Source organism: Euprymna scolopes, chromosome 28 (assembly GCF_053919585.1).
Source record: "Euprymna scolopes isolate OS-2025 chromosome 28, ASM5391958v1, whole genome shotgun sequence".
Taxonomy (NCBI): Eukaryota; Metazoa; Mollusca; class Cephalopoda; order Sepiida; family Sepiolidae; genus Euprymna; species Euprymna scolopes.
This window is the reverse complement of record NC_136509.1, coordinates 59,864,367-59,882,172: the sequence shown is the minus strand read 5'-3', so window position 1 is coordinate 59,882,172 and position 17,806 is coordinate 59,864,367. Positions and strand designations below refer to the sequence as shown.

The 17,806-nt window shown below is 35.1% G+C and overlaps 1 protein-coding gene across 5 annotated transcripts in view; it reads left to right on the top strand.

Annotated features, from left to right (window-relative positions):
• The window catches only part of LOC145249669 (coatomer subunit gamma-2-like), a 344,043-nt gene that overhangs the window by 189,249 nt on the left and 136,988 nt on the right, over window positions 1–17,806 (top strand). For 3 of the 5 annotated variants that reach the window (XM_080111454.1, XM_080111456.1, XM_080111458.1), the window contains 6 exons: window positions 2,267–2,377; window positions 2,927–3,027; window positions 4,259–4,331; window positions 8,409–8,487; window positions 9,672–9,836; window positions 10,244–10,319. In XM_080111454.1, the coding sequence (XP_079967580.1) occupies window positions 2,267–2,377; window positions 2,927–3,027; window positions 4,259–4,331; window positions 8,409–8,487; window positions 9,672–9,836; window positions 10,244–10,319 (605 nt within the window). The remainder of the gene's footprint in view (window positions 1–2,266; window positions 2,378–2,926; window positions 3,028–4,258; window positions 4,332–8,408; window positions 8,488–9,671; window positions 9,837–10,243; window positions 10,320–17,806) is intronic. The other 2 variants (XM_080111455.1, XM_080111457.1) reach the window with 1 other exon arrangement.

Sequence of the window (17,806 nt, the reverse complement as noted above, 5' to 3'; positions counted from 1 at the left end):
TTAATAATTTAATAAGGAAATAAAATCCTGTTTTAACCATCTGAATCCCTAACACTAGAGCAAAGTTTTTTTAGTTTCAGAATATTAATGTTTATTCAAAAATGAAAAACGAACATATCAATATTTAAATGTCAACACAGCTTCTGCTGATACAACATAGCATATTGTTTACATTAGTTTTTAAGATTGACACATTCAGCTTTTCACTTTTTTACAAACTTGTTTGTATATTTTTCCACAACATTTTAGCCGATGTAACCTCCGATTAGTTTTCAGAGATGTTGCGAGTTTGTCTCTGCTTTTTCGTTATTTTCATGGAAAGTGTTCAACTGAGCATGGAATGACTGACCCTGATGAGAAAATATTACAATTTTCTAAATCTGCTTCAAAACCTTGGGTACCAAAAAATGTGTTGGCCAGCATAATTATTTTTTGTATTTTGAATGTTTGGACTACTGGTCTCATTTTGGTTGTTTTTTCGTAACCTCCTATTGTCTTCAGATGCATTCACACTGGATGTTATTGGCGTTATTTTTCACAATTTACCAAGTCATCTAAAAAAATATACAAACATTTTATAAAAAAAAACAGATAGACTCGAATTTATTAAAAAAAAGGAAATAGACTTGGTGCTATTTTTCACCACTCATCATTAACATCCAGTGTGAATGCACCTGCAGACAGTCGGAGGTTACATCGGCCGAAACATGGAAAAATAACCAAGATAAGAACAATAGTCAAATAATACAAGAAATCAATAAAACATGTTTGATATTCAACAAAAAATATCAAATATGAAATCAATAAAACTTTATCAATTTTGAAATACTAACTTTGCTCAGACATAAATTTATTTCTAGTCATCATAAAAATACAAAATAAAATTCTAGTAAAATTAGTATTTTTAAGTTAAATAAAATATAATGAAATTTCAGCAATATTCAACCAAATTAGACCTGACACATTTTTAGTGAAATGTGAAATTAAAATTTCCTTTTTTTGTTGTCAGTTTTGACCTTTTCATTTTTAACTTGTAATATAAAAATATTCAATGCATAAAGCCACATCATTGGAATGCATATTTTATTCTCATTCTATTCATATATATGTATATATATATTTATAAATTGGCCCACTAATGGAAATATGACTTATGATGCCACATTAGGTATGAAATTTTTCTGAGGTCAAACAAAAATGCTCATCTGGTTGCAGTGTTGCTCAGATTAATGCAAAATTTAGTTGCATCTATATTAGAGGAAATCAAAAAATTAGCCACAGGAACTGGAAAGACTCTTTTCATAAAAAATACTAAGTATTTATCTACAATATAGAAAATGTTTATATTAAAATGGAAACAAAAAACAATGAGATGTCCGTTAAATTAACCTTCAAATATTTATCTCATATGCATGATTTGTATAGTAGAAAGCTGTTCTTCTATTGCGCCATTGAACATTATAAATATATAGTTGGCTTATTTCTGCCATTTTCTTTCTACAATGTCAATTTCATTCATAATAACCAATTTGTGGATCGTACAATCATATTCTGCAGAATATGTAATTTGAATTCCTTTCAGAAAACACCTTATCTGACTAGGAATATTTTCAGATCTTAGCAGCAAATATAAAATGCTCATGATCAGCAGCAAATTTGACTAATAATATAAAATATTGTCAGCTTGCTCTCACTTTGCAAAGTTTGCTATTACTTCAAAGCAAAAATATTAAAACATTTCATTCATAAGCTTGTAAGCACATGATAGCTGTAGAATTTATTTATGTAAATAGATAAATATGAACATTTTAGTAATTGTGATATATTTATACATTTATCTTTTAAAAATAAGATAGTAAAGAAATGAAAAGAAAGAAATCAATTCACCGAGGTTAACTTATCTTTTTTTGTTGTTGTTTTAAATCACTTTAATTGCTATTAATAGCAACAAAACTTGCACAGGACAATAAAATGACAAATGAATAACATCAAACATTTATAAACTGTTGACACAAATAGTTATGTAAATTAAGCATATAACAACAATATTCGTATTTGGCTCTATCATCTCTAATATATGTATAGTGTTTCATGATATTATTTTGCATTATTGATTTGAAATAACCCTAACATATTTTGATGGTAATATAAGTGTGATTAATGAAAAAAAAAAAAAAAACTTTATTTATTCAGTGAGGTAAATCAGTTAACTTTTTATTTAATATCCATCTTTTGAGACAACTGTTTTCTTTTTTCTTATTTACAGGTAGCCATGAAGCATCCAGCTGCAGTTACTGCTTGTAACTTGGATCTTGAGAATCTTATCACTGACCTCAACCGTAGCATTGCCACATTAGCCATCACAACTCTGCTTAAGGTCAGTTTCAGAAATCCAATCTTTTTCTTTTTATACAAACTATTTTAGTTCATGGTTTTCCCCTTCTTTGAATGGTAGATAATTATTAATGTATTTAAATGTGTCTATTTTTGTAACTACAATTAGGAAGATAATTTATTAAACTTTGAGTTGATGTATTTTGTGATGATGCCATTCAGTAGCCAAATAATTTTTTAAAATGATTTTTACACAAACATTTTTTTTGTATAGATATGAGTTAATTTGTTATTCATCAATTTATGTGGTAAATGCATTATTTTTTTTATTGATAAAATGTAAGAGTGAAAGATTTCTGATACAAGAATAATTTATGTGAATGTATGTGATGTATCAATAATATAAAGTAAAGCTAAAGATTAAAGTAATGCGACTAATTCAAAGTGTATCAGTTAATCGGTTTGTTATCTTTCACTCCAATTTTTATTATTAAACAATCAGTGAATTTCTTCAAATAATTTCCAATTTTTATGTAATAATTAAAGTAATAAAAAAACAGTCATTTGAGAAAACTCATTTTTATTTCTGCAGACTGGCAGTGAAAGTAGCGTGGATAGATTGATGAAACAAATTTCGAATTTCATGAATGAAATTTCTGACGAGTTTAAAATTGTTGTTGTACAGGCCATCAGGTAAAAATTTCTACTATTTACACATCACTATTTTCATGGTTTCTATCAATATTTCTCGAGTATATGACCTCTTCCCCCTTGTATCGCTGTTGTAAATAACCAGATACAAATCTCACATTAGTAAAATCTAAATGATGCCTTACTCCTCTCTGATGCTACCAGATCAGCTGTCTGAAGAGGCTGACTTAAATGCAACGTATATCAAAGTTTTTGTCAAAATCTTCTAAATATGAAAAATTTACACAACTATCAATGAAGAGTATTCGTCTATGAAAAATTAAACACCTCAAAAAGAATTGTAAGAAGTTATAATTTAACCGTAGCAACATCTGAAGAAATTAAACCATCCTTAAGAATCAAAGTGTGAATTAACATTGAAAAAGTGACCAAACGATACCCAAAAATAACATTTAATACCCCACAATTCTCAAAGAAATCAAAATTGGATACGTAATTGAAAAAAGTTGAACAATATATATACCAACCCCTCTGAGATGCTGCAAGTGCCATAAATTTGGACATAGAAAAACTGAAAGTAAACTTTTCAAAATAAGACCAACCCTCAAAAAATGGACACAGGAAAATAAAACAAACAGAAGAGAAGTCATTAAATTGACTCCACATAGGACATTCACACCTAACGCACAACTATTTATTGAAACAAAAACAACCAAAGTGCCAATGTGGATATATACTAACTATAAAACATATTTAAGGATTGTAATAACATAAACTCTAAGAAGAAAATATTTTAATAAAATTTTTAAGAAATACTTAAACAAATCAAAACCAACAAGATCATGGAGTTCCTTAAAAAATTATGTAATATACAAAAAAAATCTAATTTTTTAACCATCAATATGAAAAGTTACAAAATCTCTAAATGCACATAGCAAACAAAACATCAACATTATTTAAACATAAAATCACAAACTAAATACAGCAAATATTCATTTACAAAACTACTGTAGCGTCAATTAATCATGAAGGTCAATATGCCACTAAATATTTGAAGATATAACAATAACAACTTGAAGCATAAACTCCTCCCAAAATTACTGGTGTAAACATTAACCAAAAAAGGTTGATATCCCTCTCTGTCTGATAGGAATGTAGATAACTCTTTCGCATGCGGAGTAGGAATGCTATTTTTTTATTTATTTGAAATTGAGAAAATAAGGAATTATATTTTGCCATGATTTTAAAACCATTTTACTTTTCCCATTTTCAGATCTCTTTGTTTGAAGTTTCCTCGTAAACACAATGTTGTCATGAATTTCTTATCTTCTATGTTGAGAGATGAAGTAAGTTATTTATTTTTTGGTACTTGAAATGTTTTCATGCTATATTACTAGATGCAAATGATAAATTACATTTATAAGGTATTATATGTAAATTTCAAGAAATGTTTTTTGAAATCCTATTATTCTGAAAGAAACAGAATAGAGGGAGTATTAGCCCAATTTTCAGTGTTAGTATTCCAATCGTTATCACTTAGAATTTTGGTGCATTTCGATAACACTATTCTTTTCATTATATGATAACAGGGCAACAGTTTTTTTTACTTTTCAAATGTCTAGATTTCTACAACTGATTTGGGGTGTTTTTGCACTGCTGAATCAGAAAATGCCACTTGTTTTTTTCCATCAGTTTTTTGTGCTAAGTTGATTTGAAAAAAATGTGACAAAATTGATTACAGTTTTTGTCAACACATATTATCCTAAATGTTAAGAGAAAAAAAAAAACATTTTGCCAACAATATATGTTGTTTCCCTGATAGAAATATTGATTACTGTAAACTGAATAGTGGGCATTTAAAAGGTAAGTACATATAAATTACATGTGGCTTGAACTTCATTTCTTTGAACTCTTGGAATGCTCAGTGGCATAGAGGTCTTTCTTCAGATTCCAACTGTAGTCAGCCATCATGACAAGGGATACCTGGTCTTCATCTTCTTCAGGTCCTAATGGAATCTCTCCTCCCTGCTCATTACTCGTTAAACTCAGGTTCTCAGGAAACCAGTCCATATGTGAATATAGGCAGTGCATCTTTACACTCATGTTGCAGTCAAGGTTTCTGAACGCAATCATGTTGTTTACAAGTTCTGCATAGTTTCTGACATTGTTTCCAAGAAAGTTTTTCACTACTAGAACAAATACCTTCCACACTTCCAGTTCCACTTCATTCGTTGAATTTTTAAACTCTGTATCTTTGATAATCTACTAGATCTGAGGATCATCAAAGATGTGAGCTTTCAACTTCTTCATGGTCAATCCTGGAAAAGACTAATATAATTTTAATTGCTTAAGCAATTAAAATTATTTTAGTCTTTTCCAGGATTGACCATAGCAGATGTAGCTTTAAAATTTATAAAAAGCAATGAGAAAAGTTTTTTCTTTTTTTCTGAAACATGACTTTTAGTTGTGCATTGCTTAAATCTATAATTTTCCCCAATCTGTCTTGAACCCAGTTTAATAATACTAGTGTATAAAAAGTATAGATTTGAATATCTGATGCTAAGTCAGGTATTGATAGAAAAAACAGTTAACAAAGCCGCGAGCAGGAAGAATGGAAGTCTAGAAAGAATGAAAAAGACTAGATGTATGGATATAGTTTCATATTATTAGATTAGGCTAGTACTAGCAGAGCTGGAAAGATGTGACTTGGTACTGGACTAAAAAATTGAAAGTTAGATTTCAATCTTTATGTATACAAAAATCATGTTAGTTCACATTATTTGCTACTCGAGGGATAATCCGACAAAGATCGTTGGCCATGATGCATTCAGCACCAACTGTTTGGAAATTTGTGGGTAAATAGTAATAATTAAACACTTGATGAAAAGTGGATTAATCTGTCAAAATTCATCATGTATATAAAATTTCAATGTGTTTGGTGGTACACAAGATAGTTTTTCAATTTTTGTGCACAGGGTCCTGCCTCAATAAGACCAATAAATTCTGTTGGTATTCTCTGGTGGTTGTGTGAATCAGTTTGGACTATTCAACCATATAAGTAGCAATACCAGACACCATAATGTTCAGTGCTGGACAAGGCGCACCCTGCTACTTAATTCGACACTCAGTTTTTTAAATCACTAATAAGTACATTTCTCCTACCTTCATCAAAATAAAACTTATATAACTGGATTCACAATAAAATTTACTTTAAAATGGTATTTTAATATTTTTGTTGTGATTTATATATTTTAAGAAATTATTATTTAAATCTGACTATTAACGATGAAACCTGTCAGCATAGCATGCCCGCTGACGGTAGATCACTTTTAACAAATAAGCGGTTGGGGTGTGTTCACATAAATACTCATAGCGGAAGTTGTAATGTCGACAAAGTTTCTAGTTGTTTTAGCTAATTAGGGAAATGAATTGTCTTTACTATGGAATTTGAACACATACGTTTTTCCAGTCAAAAGTTAGAATATTTCAAAGTTGACGATTTGTAGCACAAAGATAAGTAAAGATAGAAACTGTTCAAATGCTATTTAATAGCCAAAATATTAATTTCTTTTGTCCTAAAATTTGAAAAGAATTGGATAAAAACTTTGTTAGAGTCGTTAGAAATACTGACAAACGCTTATAAACATGAAAAATTTTGTGTGTCATTGCGCACACAAAAAAAATCTGTAAACCTGCGTTCGTCAATTAACTTACGAACAAAGTATTCATTTTATTTTTGTTATTATTTTGAAAATATAAGTTTTTAATTATGGAAAGCAAAAGAATATTTAAAAAAAAAAATTATTTGAAAAAGAATGACTGACAATGACTATGCTTTTAAATGAGTTAAAACATAAACCATTCATCCAGTTAAGTAAAAGAATAACTTTTATTGGGTTTGTTTTACAATCCACAAAAGTATGAAAAAGTGGGAAAAAAATAAATATATGATAAATAAATGTTACTAAAGGCAAGTACTCTTCTACCTACCTCGATAAATTTTTGGTATTGTAAATGTTTTTTCTGTTCAAAAAACAAGTGTTGAGCGTTACATGAGAACAAGAAAAAAATGGCCATGATGTCTCTTGAAGTTTTGACAATGATTTAAAAATAAAAAATTATATCCAAAATAATGGTAGAAACTCACCCGATAATTGTCACAGAAACTTGAAGCCATTAAAAATGAAATTTAATTATCCTAATTAGTTTAATGAACTTGAAAACATAATTGTAATCTGTACAAAATTCCCTTCCATTTGATATACTACAAGCCATATTTTGTTAATAATTTCTTTGAATTCTGTCCTGGTGGCCATCTTGGATTTCCTGGTGGCCATCGTGGATTTTTCACGGTGTAATGATGACAAAAGATAAAATCCGTCAGAATATTTCGCATGATGATAAAGTCTTACATCCCATTTTTTAAACTGTTTTTTATAATGCTTCTACTGGAAGCTGTTAAAACGAAACTTAATTATGCTAATTAGTATAATGTACTTCAAAACAATTCTAATCTGTACAAAATTTCCTTTAATTTGATATGCTACAAGCCATATTTTGTTAATTTCTTTGAATCATGTCATAGTGGCATCTTGGATTTCCCTGTCGCCATCTTGGATTTCCCAGTTGCCATCTTGGATTTTTTATGATTTTATAATGAAAACTGATAATGTCCATCAGAATAATACTACCTATGATGATAAAACCTTACTTACCATTTTTCTTAGCTGTTTTTATGATGTTTCTACTTAAAACTGTTAAAATGAAGCTGAAATATGCTAATTAGTTCGTAAGTTACCAAGTGAGATGGTCGTAAATAACGCTAACTGAATCTTCGTGGTATTATGATATGTTCAAAATTTCATATCTGAAACAATCTGAAGATCCAACTTTTTAAAGATGGTTAGTCTGTAAATTGTGCAAATTTCCTACCATTTCCACTCACAAGCTTATATGCATTTGAATTGGACTGACTTAAGGCAAAATGTCCAGTGAACCACACATTTTTTGATACTTTGAATGGTCATAACTCCAGTTCTAACGGGCCTATTTTAAAAAAAACTTAAGATATTATTTCTTTGTTTTGTATGTTCTTTTCAATAATGCTTGATTTGAGTTTATTTGATCTAAAGAAAAAATGGTGTGGTATTGCTACTAAAAGTAACTCTTTTAATAGTGGAAATAGGGATGTCTTTAGCAGATATGACAAACATCAAACTAGTCATAATAAATATAATTTTAAAATTTAATTAGAAATGAAGGGTTTAACTTTTTTAATAAGTACTAGCCACATTTCTCTTGTGGCTTCTGTGATTTATTTATTTTTTTTTCAATTACTAATTTTTATTTATTGGTTTAAATATTAATCTCTGAAAGAAAAGATCACTACTCGTTCGTCTATAATGATTTTTATATTATTTCAGGGAGGCTTTGAATACAAAAGAGCCATTGTCAACAATATTATTGTTATTATTGATGAAAACACTGAAGCCAAAGAAGCAGGTAAAAATAGTTTGTAATTTGTTTTTTAGTTTATTTTCAGGATTTTAGAAGAGACATAAGTGTTTTGTTGCCAATGTGAATATTGTGTATTGTATTGTTTAGACTTTTTTAATCATAATTATTGTGTAATATATTTTTCAAATTCATTGTATAATTGGATATCTTGATAAATATGTTATCTACTGACTTATACAGTCTGAACAAAGTTATTGCTTTAGAAGTTGTTGAAAATTGACTTTATAAAAAGATGACCCTCATTTAATGAAACAGATTTATTTATAATAATCTCTTACCACTATTTTTCAGAGTTTTTTTTTTTTAGATTTTGTTCATTAGGAAAAAAGCTAAATCCGTCCAGCCACCGCCTTGTTAAAAAGAAATACTCTTAATCATGTGTGTGTGTATTTATAAATAATTATTTTTATACCTATAGACACTAGTATTTCCTGCTTTTGCAATCATCAGTGTAGGAAGTAACAATTACTACTGGTCAGGAGATTTGAACCCAGCTACATAATTGTCTTTGACTCCATTAGCTAGGACATTACTTCTGAGCCAACATCAATTACCTAAAAACTTAGGAGAAATTTAATAATGTGGACACAGCAGTAATTGATTACATTACTATTATAGTTTATTTTTTCAGGTACTCTGACCACTGTGCCATGCAATTATAAAAGTGACCTCCTCCTGAAGGTTGAATTCTCAGTGAGGCCCAAAAAATACAATTGCAAATTAATTAGGATTTCTGTCTAGTCATGACTGACAGAATAAGAGCATGCTACCCTTGTGAAATAAATGTGTTCCATTCAAAATTCCATCCAAATTTCCAAGTTCAACAGAAACATTCCTGATTTCGATAAAATACACCTGAAGAAGGTCAAAGGTTACATTGACTGAAACGTAAAAATCACACTCAAGCTGAGAACAGTAGTTCGATGAACCCAAATAATACGAATAACCAATCCTCACCTCAAAAATTCAGAAACGTTAAATTTCTGAATTATTAGCATTGTATCAAAATTTTTATTAGTGCTTTCATCTAAAAGTAAAAAAGATTTTAATACATTTCACTAATTGCTTTTTAACTCTTTCCTATTAATTCTGGGATCTGTGACAAATCAAACTCTATCGTTTTCTTGTTTTTTTGTTTTTTTTGTTTCTCTCCTAAAAAAAACCTGCAGGTCTTGCTCATCTCTGCGAGTTTATTGAAGATTGTGAACATACAGTGCTAGCCACTCGTATTCTCCACCTTCTTGGGCGTGAAGGGCCACGAACTCCCACACCTTCCAAATATATTCGCTTCATTTATAACAGAGTAATTTTGGAGAATGCTGCTGTACGAGCTGGTAATTTACTTTCACTCTTTGCCAAATTTAATTTCATTTAATTTCTTAACAATAAAATTTACTGCAGACTCTGAACATCTTGTGTTGATTACCCAATTTAAAATTGTTATCAATGAAATGCAATGGTAATTACATTGCATAATCATGAAAGTAATTTTAATTTGCGATCATGTTCTGTTAGTAGTATTTATTTTTTTATTTTTATTCTATTATGATATTTTTGTTGTGAATTTTATTCAGTTGTATACCAAAATTCTGTTATCTCTCATCCACCCCAAAAAGGATCTATTTTTTTTTTTTCTTTTTTGTTAAAAACGATTTTTAAATCTGCATTCAGTATGGCATGAATCAAAAGGAGGGACTTGTAATAATTTTTATTGTTAAAATCTTATGTTTTTTAATTTCAGCTGCAGTAACTGCTTTAGCCAAATTTGGAGCCCAGTGTGAAGATCTTCTTCCCAGTTGTGTGGTGCTTTTAGAAAGGTTAGTATTAGGCGCCCCTAATCGCTATATCCTAACTCACACTGTCTCATATCTTAGTGCCTATCTGTCTCATATCTAACTCTCTCTCCCATTTCTTACCATCTCTCTCTCCCATTTCTTACCATCTCTCTCTCCTATTTCTTACCATCTCTCTCTCCCATTTCTTACCATCTCTCTCTCCCATTTCTTACCATCTCTCTCTCCCATTTCCTACCATCTCTCTCTCCCATTTCCTACCATCTCTCTCTCCCATTTCTTACCATCTCTCTCTCCCATTTCTTACCATCTCTCTCTCCCATTTCTTACCATCTCTCTCTCCCATTTCTTACCATCTCTCTCTCCCATTTCTTACCATCTCTCTCTCCCATTTCTTACCATCTCTCTCTCCCATTTCTTACCATCTCTCTCTCCCATTTCTTACCATCTCTCTCTCCCATTTCTTACCATCTCTCTCTCCCATTTCTTACCATCTCTCTCTCCCATTTCTTACCATCTCTCTCTCCCATTTCTTACCATCTCTCTCTCCCATTTCTTACCATCTCTCTCTCCCATTTCTTACCATCTCTCTCTCCCATTTCTTACCATCTCTCTCTCCCATTTCTTACCATCTCTCTCTCCCATTTCTTACCATCTCTCTCTCCCATTTCTTACCATCTCTCTCTCCCATTTCTTACCATCTCTCTCTCCCATTTCTTACCATCTCTCTCTCCCATTTCTTACCATCTCTCTCTCCCATTTCTTACCATCTCTCTCTCCCATTTCTTACCATCTCTCTCTCCCATTTCTTACCATCTCTCTCTCCCATTTCTTACCATCTCTCTCTCCCATTTCTTACCATCTCTCCCATTTCTTACCATCTCTCCCATTTCTTACCATCTCTCTCTCCCATTTCTTACCATCTCTCTCTCCCATTTCTTACCGTCTCTCTCTCCCATTTCTTACTGTCTCTGTCTCTCTCTCCCATTTCTTACTGTCTCTGTCTCTCTCTCCCATTTCTTACTGTCTCTGTCTCTCTCTCCCATTTCTTACTGTCTCTGTCTCTCTCTCCCATTTCTTACTGTCTCTGTCTCTCTCTCCCATTTCTTACTGTCTCTGTCTCTCTCTCCCATTTCTTACTGTCTCTGTCTCTCTCTCCCATTTCTTACTGTCTCTGTCTCTCTCTCCCATTTCTTACTGTCTCTGTTTCTCTCTCCCATTTCTTACTGTCTCTGTCTCTCTCTCCCATTTCTTACTGTCTCTGTCTCTCTCTCCCATTTCTTACTGTCTCTGTCTCTCTCTCCCATTTTTTACTGTCTCTGTCTCTCTCTCCCATTTTTTACTGTCTCTGTCTCTCTCTCCCATTTCTTACTGTCTCTGTCTCTCTCTCCCATTTCTTACTGTCTCTGTCTCTCTCTCCCATTTCTTACTGTCTCTGTCTCTCTCTCCCATTTCTTACTGTCTCTGTTTCTCTCTCCCATTTCTTACTGTCTCTGTTTCTCTCTCCCATTTCTTACTGTCTCTGTCTCTCTCTCCCATTTCTTACTGTCTCTGTCTCTCTCTCCCATTTCTTACTGTCTCTGTCTCTCTCTCCCATTTCTTACTGTCTCTGTCTCTCTCTCCCATTTCTTACTGTCTCTGTCTCTCTCTCCCATTTTTTACTGTCTCTGTCTCTCTCTCCCATTTTTTACTGTCTCTGTCTCTCTCTCCCATTTCTTACTGTCTCTGTCTCTCTCTCCCATTTCTTACTGTCTCTGTCTCTCTCTCCCATTTCTTACTGTCTCTGTCTCTCTCTCCCATTTCTTACTGTCTCTGTCTCTCTCTCCCATTTCTTACTGTCTCTGTCTCTCTCTCCCATTTCTTACTGTCTCTGTCTCTCTCTCCCATTTCTTACTGTCTCTGTCTCTCTCTCCCATTTCTTACTGTCTCTGTCTCTCTCTCCCATTTCTTACTGTCTCTGTCTCTCTCTCCCATTTCTTACTGTCTCTGTCTCTCTCTCCCATTTCTTACTGTCTCTGTCTCTCTCTCCAATTTCTTACTGTCTCTGTCTCTCTCTCCCATTTCTTACTGTCTCTCTCTCTCTCCCATTTCTTACTGTCTCTCTCTCTCTCCCATTTCTTACTGTCTCTCTCTCTCTCCCATTTCTTACTGTCTCTCTCTCTCTCCCATTTCTTACTGTCTCTCTCTCTCTCCCATTTCTTACTGTCTCTCTCTCTCTCCCATTTCTTACTGTCTCTCTCTCTCTCCCATTTCTTACTGTCTCTCTCTCTCTCCCATTTCTTACTGTCTCTCTCTCTCTCCCATTTCTTACTGTCTCTCTCTCCCATTTCTTACTGTCTCTCTCTCTCTCCAATTTCTTACTGTCTCTCTCTCTCTCCCATTTCTTACTGTCTCCCTCTCTCTCGTTTCTTACTGTCTCCCTCTCTCCCGTTTCTTACTGTCTCTCTCTCTCTCCCGTTTCTTACTGTCTCTCTCTCTCTCCCGTTTCTTACTGTCTCTCTCTCTCTCCCGTTTCTTACTGTCTCTCTCTCTCTCCCGTTTCTTACTGTCTCTCTCTCTCTCCCGTTTCTTACTGTCTCTCTCTCTCTCCCGTTTCTTACTGTCTCTCTCTCTCTCCCGTTTCTTACTGTCTCTCTCTCTCTCCCGTTTCTTACTGTCTCTCTCTCTCTCCCGTTTCTTACTGTCTCTCTCTCTCTCCCGTTTCTTACTGTCTCTCTCTCTCTCCCGTTTCTTACTGTCTCTCTCTCTCCCGTTTCTTACTGTCTCTCTCTTTCCCGTTTCTTACTGTCTCTCTCTCTCCCGTTTCTTACTGTCTCTCTCTCTCTCCCGTTTCTTACTGTCTCTCTCTCTCTCCCGTTTCTTACTGTCTCTCTCTCTCTCCCGTTTCTTACTGTCTCTCTCTCTCTCTCCCGTTTCTTACTGTCTCTCTCTCTCTCCCGTTTCTTACTGTCTCTCTCTCTTTCCCGTTTCTTACTGTCTCTCTCTCTCTCCCGTTTCTTACTGTCTCTCTCTCTCTCCCGTTTCTTACTGTCTCTCTCTCTCTCCCGTTTCTTACTGTCTGTCTCTCTCTCCCGTTTCTTACTGTCTCTCTCTCTCTCCCGTTTCTTACTGTCTCTCTCTCTCTCTCCCGTTTCTTACTGTCTCTCTCTCTCTCTCCCGTTTCTTACTGTCTCTCTCTCTCTCTCCCGTTTCTTACTGTCTCTCTCTCTCTCTCTCTCCCGTTTCTTACTGTCTCTCTCTCTCTCTCCCGTTTCTTACTGTCTCTCTCTCTCTCTCCCGTTTCTTACTGTCTCTCTCTCTCTCTCCCGTTTCTTACTGTCTCTCTCTCTCTCTCCCGTTTCTTACTGTCTCTCTCTCTCTCCCGTTTCTTACTGTCTCTCTCTCTCTCCCGTTTCTTACTGTCTCTCTCTCTCTCCCGTTTCTTACTGTCTCTGTCTCTCTCCTGTTTCTTACTGTCTCTGTCTCTCTCCCGTTTCTTACTGTCTCTGTCTCTCTCCCGTTTCTTACTGTCTCTGTCTCTCTCCCGTTTCTTACTGTCTCTGTCTCTCTCCCGTTTCTTACTGTCTCTGTCTCTCTCCCGTTTCTTACTGTCTCTGTCTCTCTCCCGTTTCTTACTGTCTCTGTCTCTCTCCCGTTTCTTACTGTCTCTGTCTCTCTCCCGTTTCTTACTGTCTCTGTCTCTCTCCCGTTTCTTACTGTCTCTGTCTCTCTCCCGTTTCTTACTGTCTCTGTCTCTCTCCCGTTTCTTACTGTCTCTTGTTATGTAATGGATGGCTGGAACCATCCGATACATAACTGAAGAAAAAACATCTTTAATAAAAGATTTAAAAGAGTGGGCATCGAATAATCGATGGTCCACCAGTCGAAAAGAGAAAGTGCTTACGTCGTAAACAGAGAAATCGGACGACGATTTTTTTTAATTTACAAAACAAGGAAACGTGACATTCCTCGTAACTCTGGAATGTATAGATATTAGCATGAGTGATAAATTCACGTGTCGGTCAGCTGAAGATAAATCACACGATGATTCTGGGTCAGGAAGCGGCGAAAAAATTGTCAAAACGTGACTAAAGAACGCGTGTTCTATTATCAATCATAACTTAAGGCATAAGGCGGCGAAATGTGAGTTTTTCGGCAAGGAAGTGCAATATATGGGATTCCGAGTGAATGAGAAAGGTATCCAGCCGGATGGGGACAAAGTTAAAGCGATTCAAGCAATTTCAACCCCGACCACTGTGAAGCAGGTTCGATCCTTTATAGGCATGACATCCTATTACAGGCGGTTTATCAAGGATTTTTCCGTAATCGCCGAACTGTTAATTCGGTTAACTAGGAAGCATGCACGTTTCTGTTGGGACGATGCATGTCAGTCTGCTTTTAATCGATTGAAATCGAAGCTTGCAGAGATGGTGACGCTGGCATACCCGGACACTAACAAAGGATACAAACTATACACAGATGCCTCCGATTATGCGATCGGAGCATCCTTGTCTTAAATGGTCTACGACCCAGAGGAGGGTCGAGAGATGGAGAAACCCATTTATTTTCTATCTCATAAATTGTCAGATACTCAGACTAGATGGTCAACGATAGAGAAGGAAGCATATGCGATTCACTATGCCTTAAATAAGTTGAATCACTACTTACACAGTGCTACGTTCACCATCTACACGGATCACAGACCATTGGAGTACTTGCTGAAATCTCCGATACAGAATAAAAAAATACAGACGTGGGCTTTGAGTATGGCTGGCTATGATTGCACCATACAGTACCTGAAAGGAAAAGATAACGTCTGTGCGGATCTCTTATCCTGTGCGGTAAATGAGAGTCGGGATGAAGACGATCCTCTAGTAGAAATAAATGATAGGAATTACACGGTGAGTGCGATAAACTCGAATCGTTTTGAACCAAGAGAGTTTGTATCGCATAAGGATGACGAAGTCTCACCAGTAGAAAACGAGCATCCTACACTATCAGGTTTGGATATGTGTAAAGAACAAGACGCCGATAGTCAGATCGTCGAATTAAAGAAACGGATGAGGAGCGGTAAAACGTCCAAGATGGAAGAGAAAAAGTACATCATAATGGACGATATCGTATATTATTTATCGCAACCCGACGACGATCCATTAGTTAGATTATATATCCCGTCACATTTGAGGATGAAAGTATTGAAACAATACCATGATGAGAATGGTCATATGGGTGCGGAGAAAACGTTTCACGCCATTAAACAGAAGTATTTCTGGCTGGGTTTGTTCAAGAAGGTGAACGAACACATAGGGAAATGCGTCCTATGCCAGACCAGAAATTTGAGGAAGCAACAACCTCAAATGCAGGAGACCGACATGCCTTCTTTTCCTTTTGCTAAGATTGCATTGGATATTTCCGGACCCTATCCGAGGACTTTATCAGGCAGTCAATACATAGTCACGTTCATCGACATGTATAGTGGTTGGCCTGAGGCTTTCGCTGTGCCTAATAAAAAGGCAGAGACAGTGGTGCATCTCTTAATTGAGGAAATATAGTTACTTACGGATAATGGACCGGAGAACGTCAATGGGATCATGAAAAGGGCGTTAGAAGAGCTTAATGTTGATCACGTGACCACCTCATTTTACCACCCGCAAAGTAACGGGAAAATAGAAAGATTCCATAGGATGATGCATGATGTACTAGCAAAGAAAATAGGGGACAGTGACCGTTCGTGGGACATGTACTTTAACCAGATGCTGGCTGCTGTAAGGTTTCATGTCAGCGAAACAACGAAGTACTCCCCCTATTACTTGCTCTACAATAGAGACGTTGTCTTGCCGTTAGACAACATACTGAGGCCGCGTAGAATTTACTACAGGGAAGAGGATCATGAGATCGCTCTGCAGGACATGCATCGGACCTTTACATGGGTCAGAAACAATGTAAAGAGAGCTAGGAAGAAAATGATAGATAGGGCCAACGACAAACGAAAGCAGTCGATTTTCAAGTTGGTGATTTAGTTTATTATAAAAATAATAGGAAAAAGGGAAAGCTAGACGTAAGATGGTCTCCATATTATGTAGTCATAGAAAAGACGGGGCCAGTCTCGTATAGGATTAGGAGTCAACTGACAGGGGCAGTAACGAAAGCCCATGGGGAACACCTCCGAAAAGCAGAACTGGAGGAATGGGATATCCCCAACGAGCAAGAGGGCTGTAGAAAAACTACCCTGTCAGCACCAGTAGAGGATAGTAGTACCGATAGGGAATCCTCTAGTGGGGAGGAAGAAAATTATCCCCAACAGAGCTATCGCCATCAATGGAAATCCCCAAGTCAGGAAAACAGGGTCCCGTTGATGGAACGGAAAATAACACGCAGCATGACGGCTGAACGGGCTAAGGGAATTAATGAGATATCGGAGGACGATATATTAGACTTAGTGCCCAGGTCGTGCGGTGTTGATTATAATAATAGGGATCAGCCAACCGTAGCTAGAGCTAGCACGAGGGCTGGGAACTTAAGTTATAATCAAGCTGCGGGTCGAGAGCGCGGAACAGGATGTTTGGACTGGGTAAGAAAGTTACTCTGTCGATGTTAGGCAAAATCCTTATCATAGGGAGTTCAGAGTTGCCACCAACATTTAGGATCCTGGCGTTCTGGTCGAAATTTTGTACGATATGCTGCCCACATTTTAAAAAAGTAATTAAAATGTTAGTCTCACATTTAATTAATTAGTCAATTAATTAAAGGGCCGAGGTAGTGATATTGAACAAATCGATCAATTCGGTAAAACGAGTAAAGTTGCAGCGTATATTTCGCTGTTAAGTGCAGACGATGCACTTATACCGAAGAGAGACCTTGTGCTTTCGTGTGTTGCTATTTTATTTTTTATTATGTTTTGGTTATTTTTAAAAAAATTTTTTTATTTTGTGTTTGTATGGAATCCATCGAAAAAAAAATTGTGACATTAAAAACATTATTGGAAATATCGATGGACCGATAGACGATTGAAAAAAAAAAAAAAAAAAAAAAAAAAGAAAAAATGGTTAATGGAGGGGTGTTATGTAATGGAGCTCTGGAAGTAGCTCTGGAAGTACAGATATTAGCATGAGTGATAAATTCACGTGTCAGTCAGCTGAAGATAAATCGCACGATGATTCTGGGTCAGGAAGCGGCGAAAAAATTGTCAAAACGTGACTAAAGAACGCGTGTTCTATTATCGATCAGTTGATTGACAGATCGCGTGGATTGGAAAAAAACCAAGCGAAAGAAATGCCAATATAAGACGTGATTTTTGGAATCTAGCCAGAAGGAAAAGAAGAAGAAGGAGGAGGAAAGAAGAGAGAGAAGCAGAAGAAGAAGAAAGAGTTAAGAAGCGTGCGACTGTCGAGAGTATAGCGTTTCCACACACCCCTCTCCATCACTGAAATGAACAGTAAGCCACACTGTTAAAGTTTGAACTATTGACGATCTTGGTGTAAAACAAAAAATATAATTTGAAAACGAAATATATTTTTATATGAAAAGCCAGT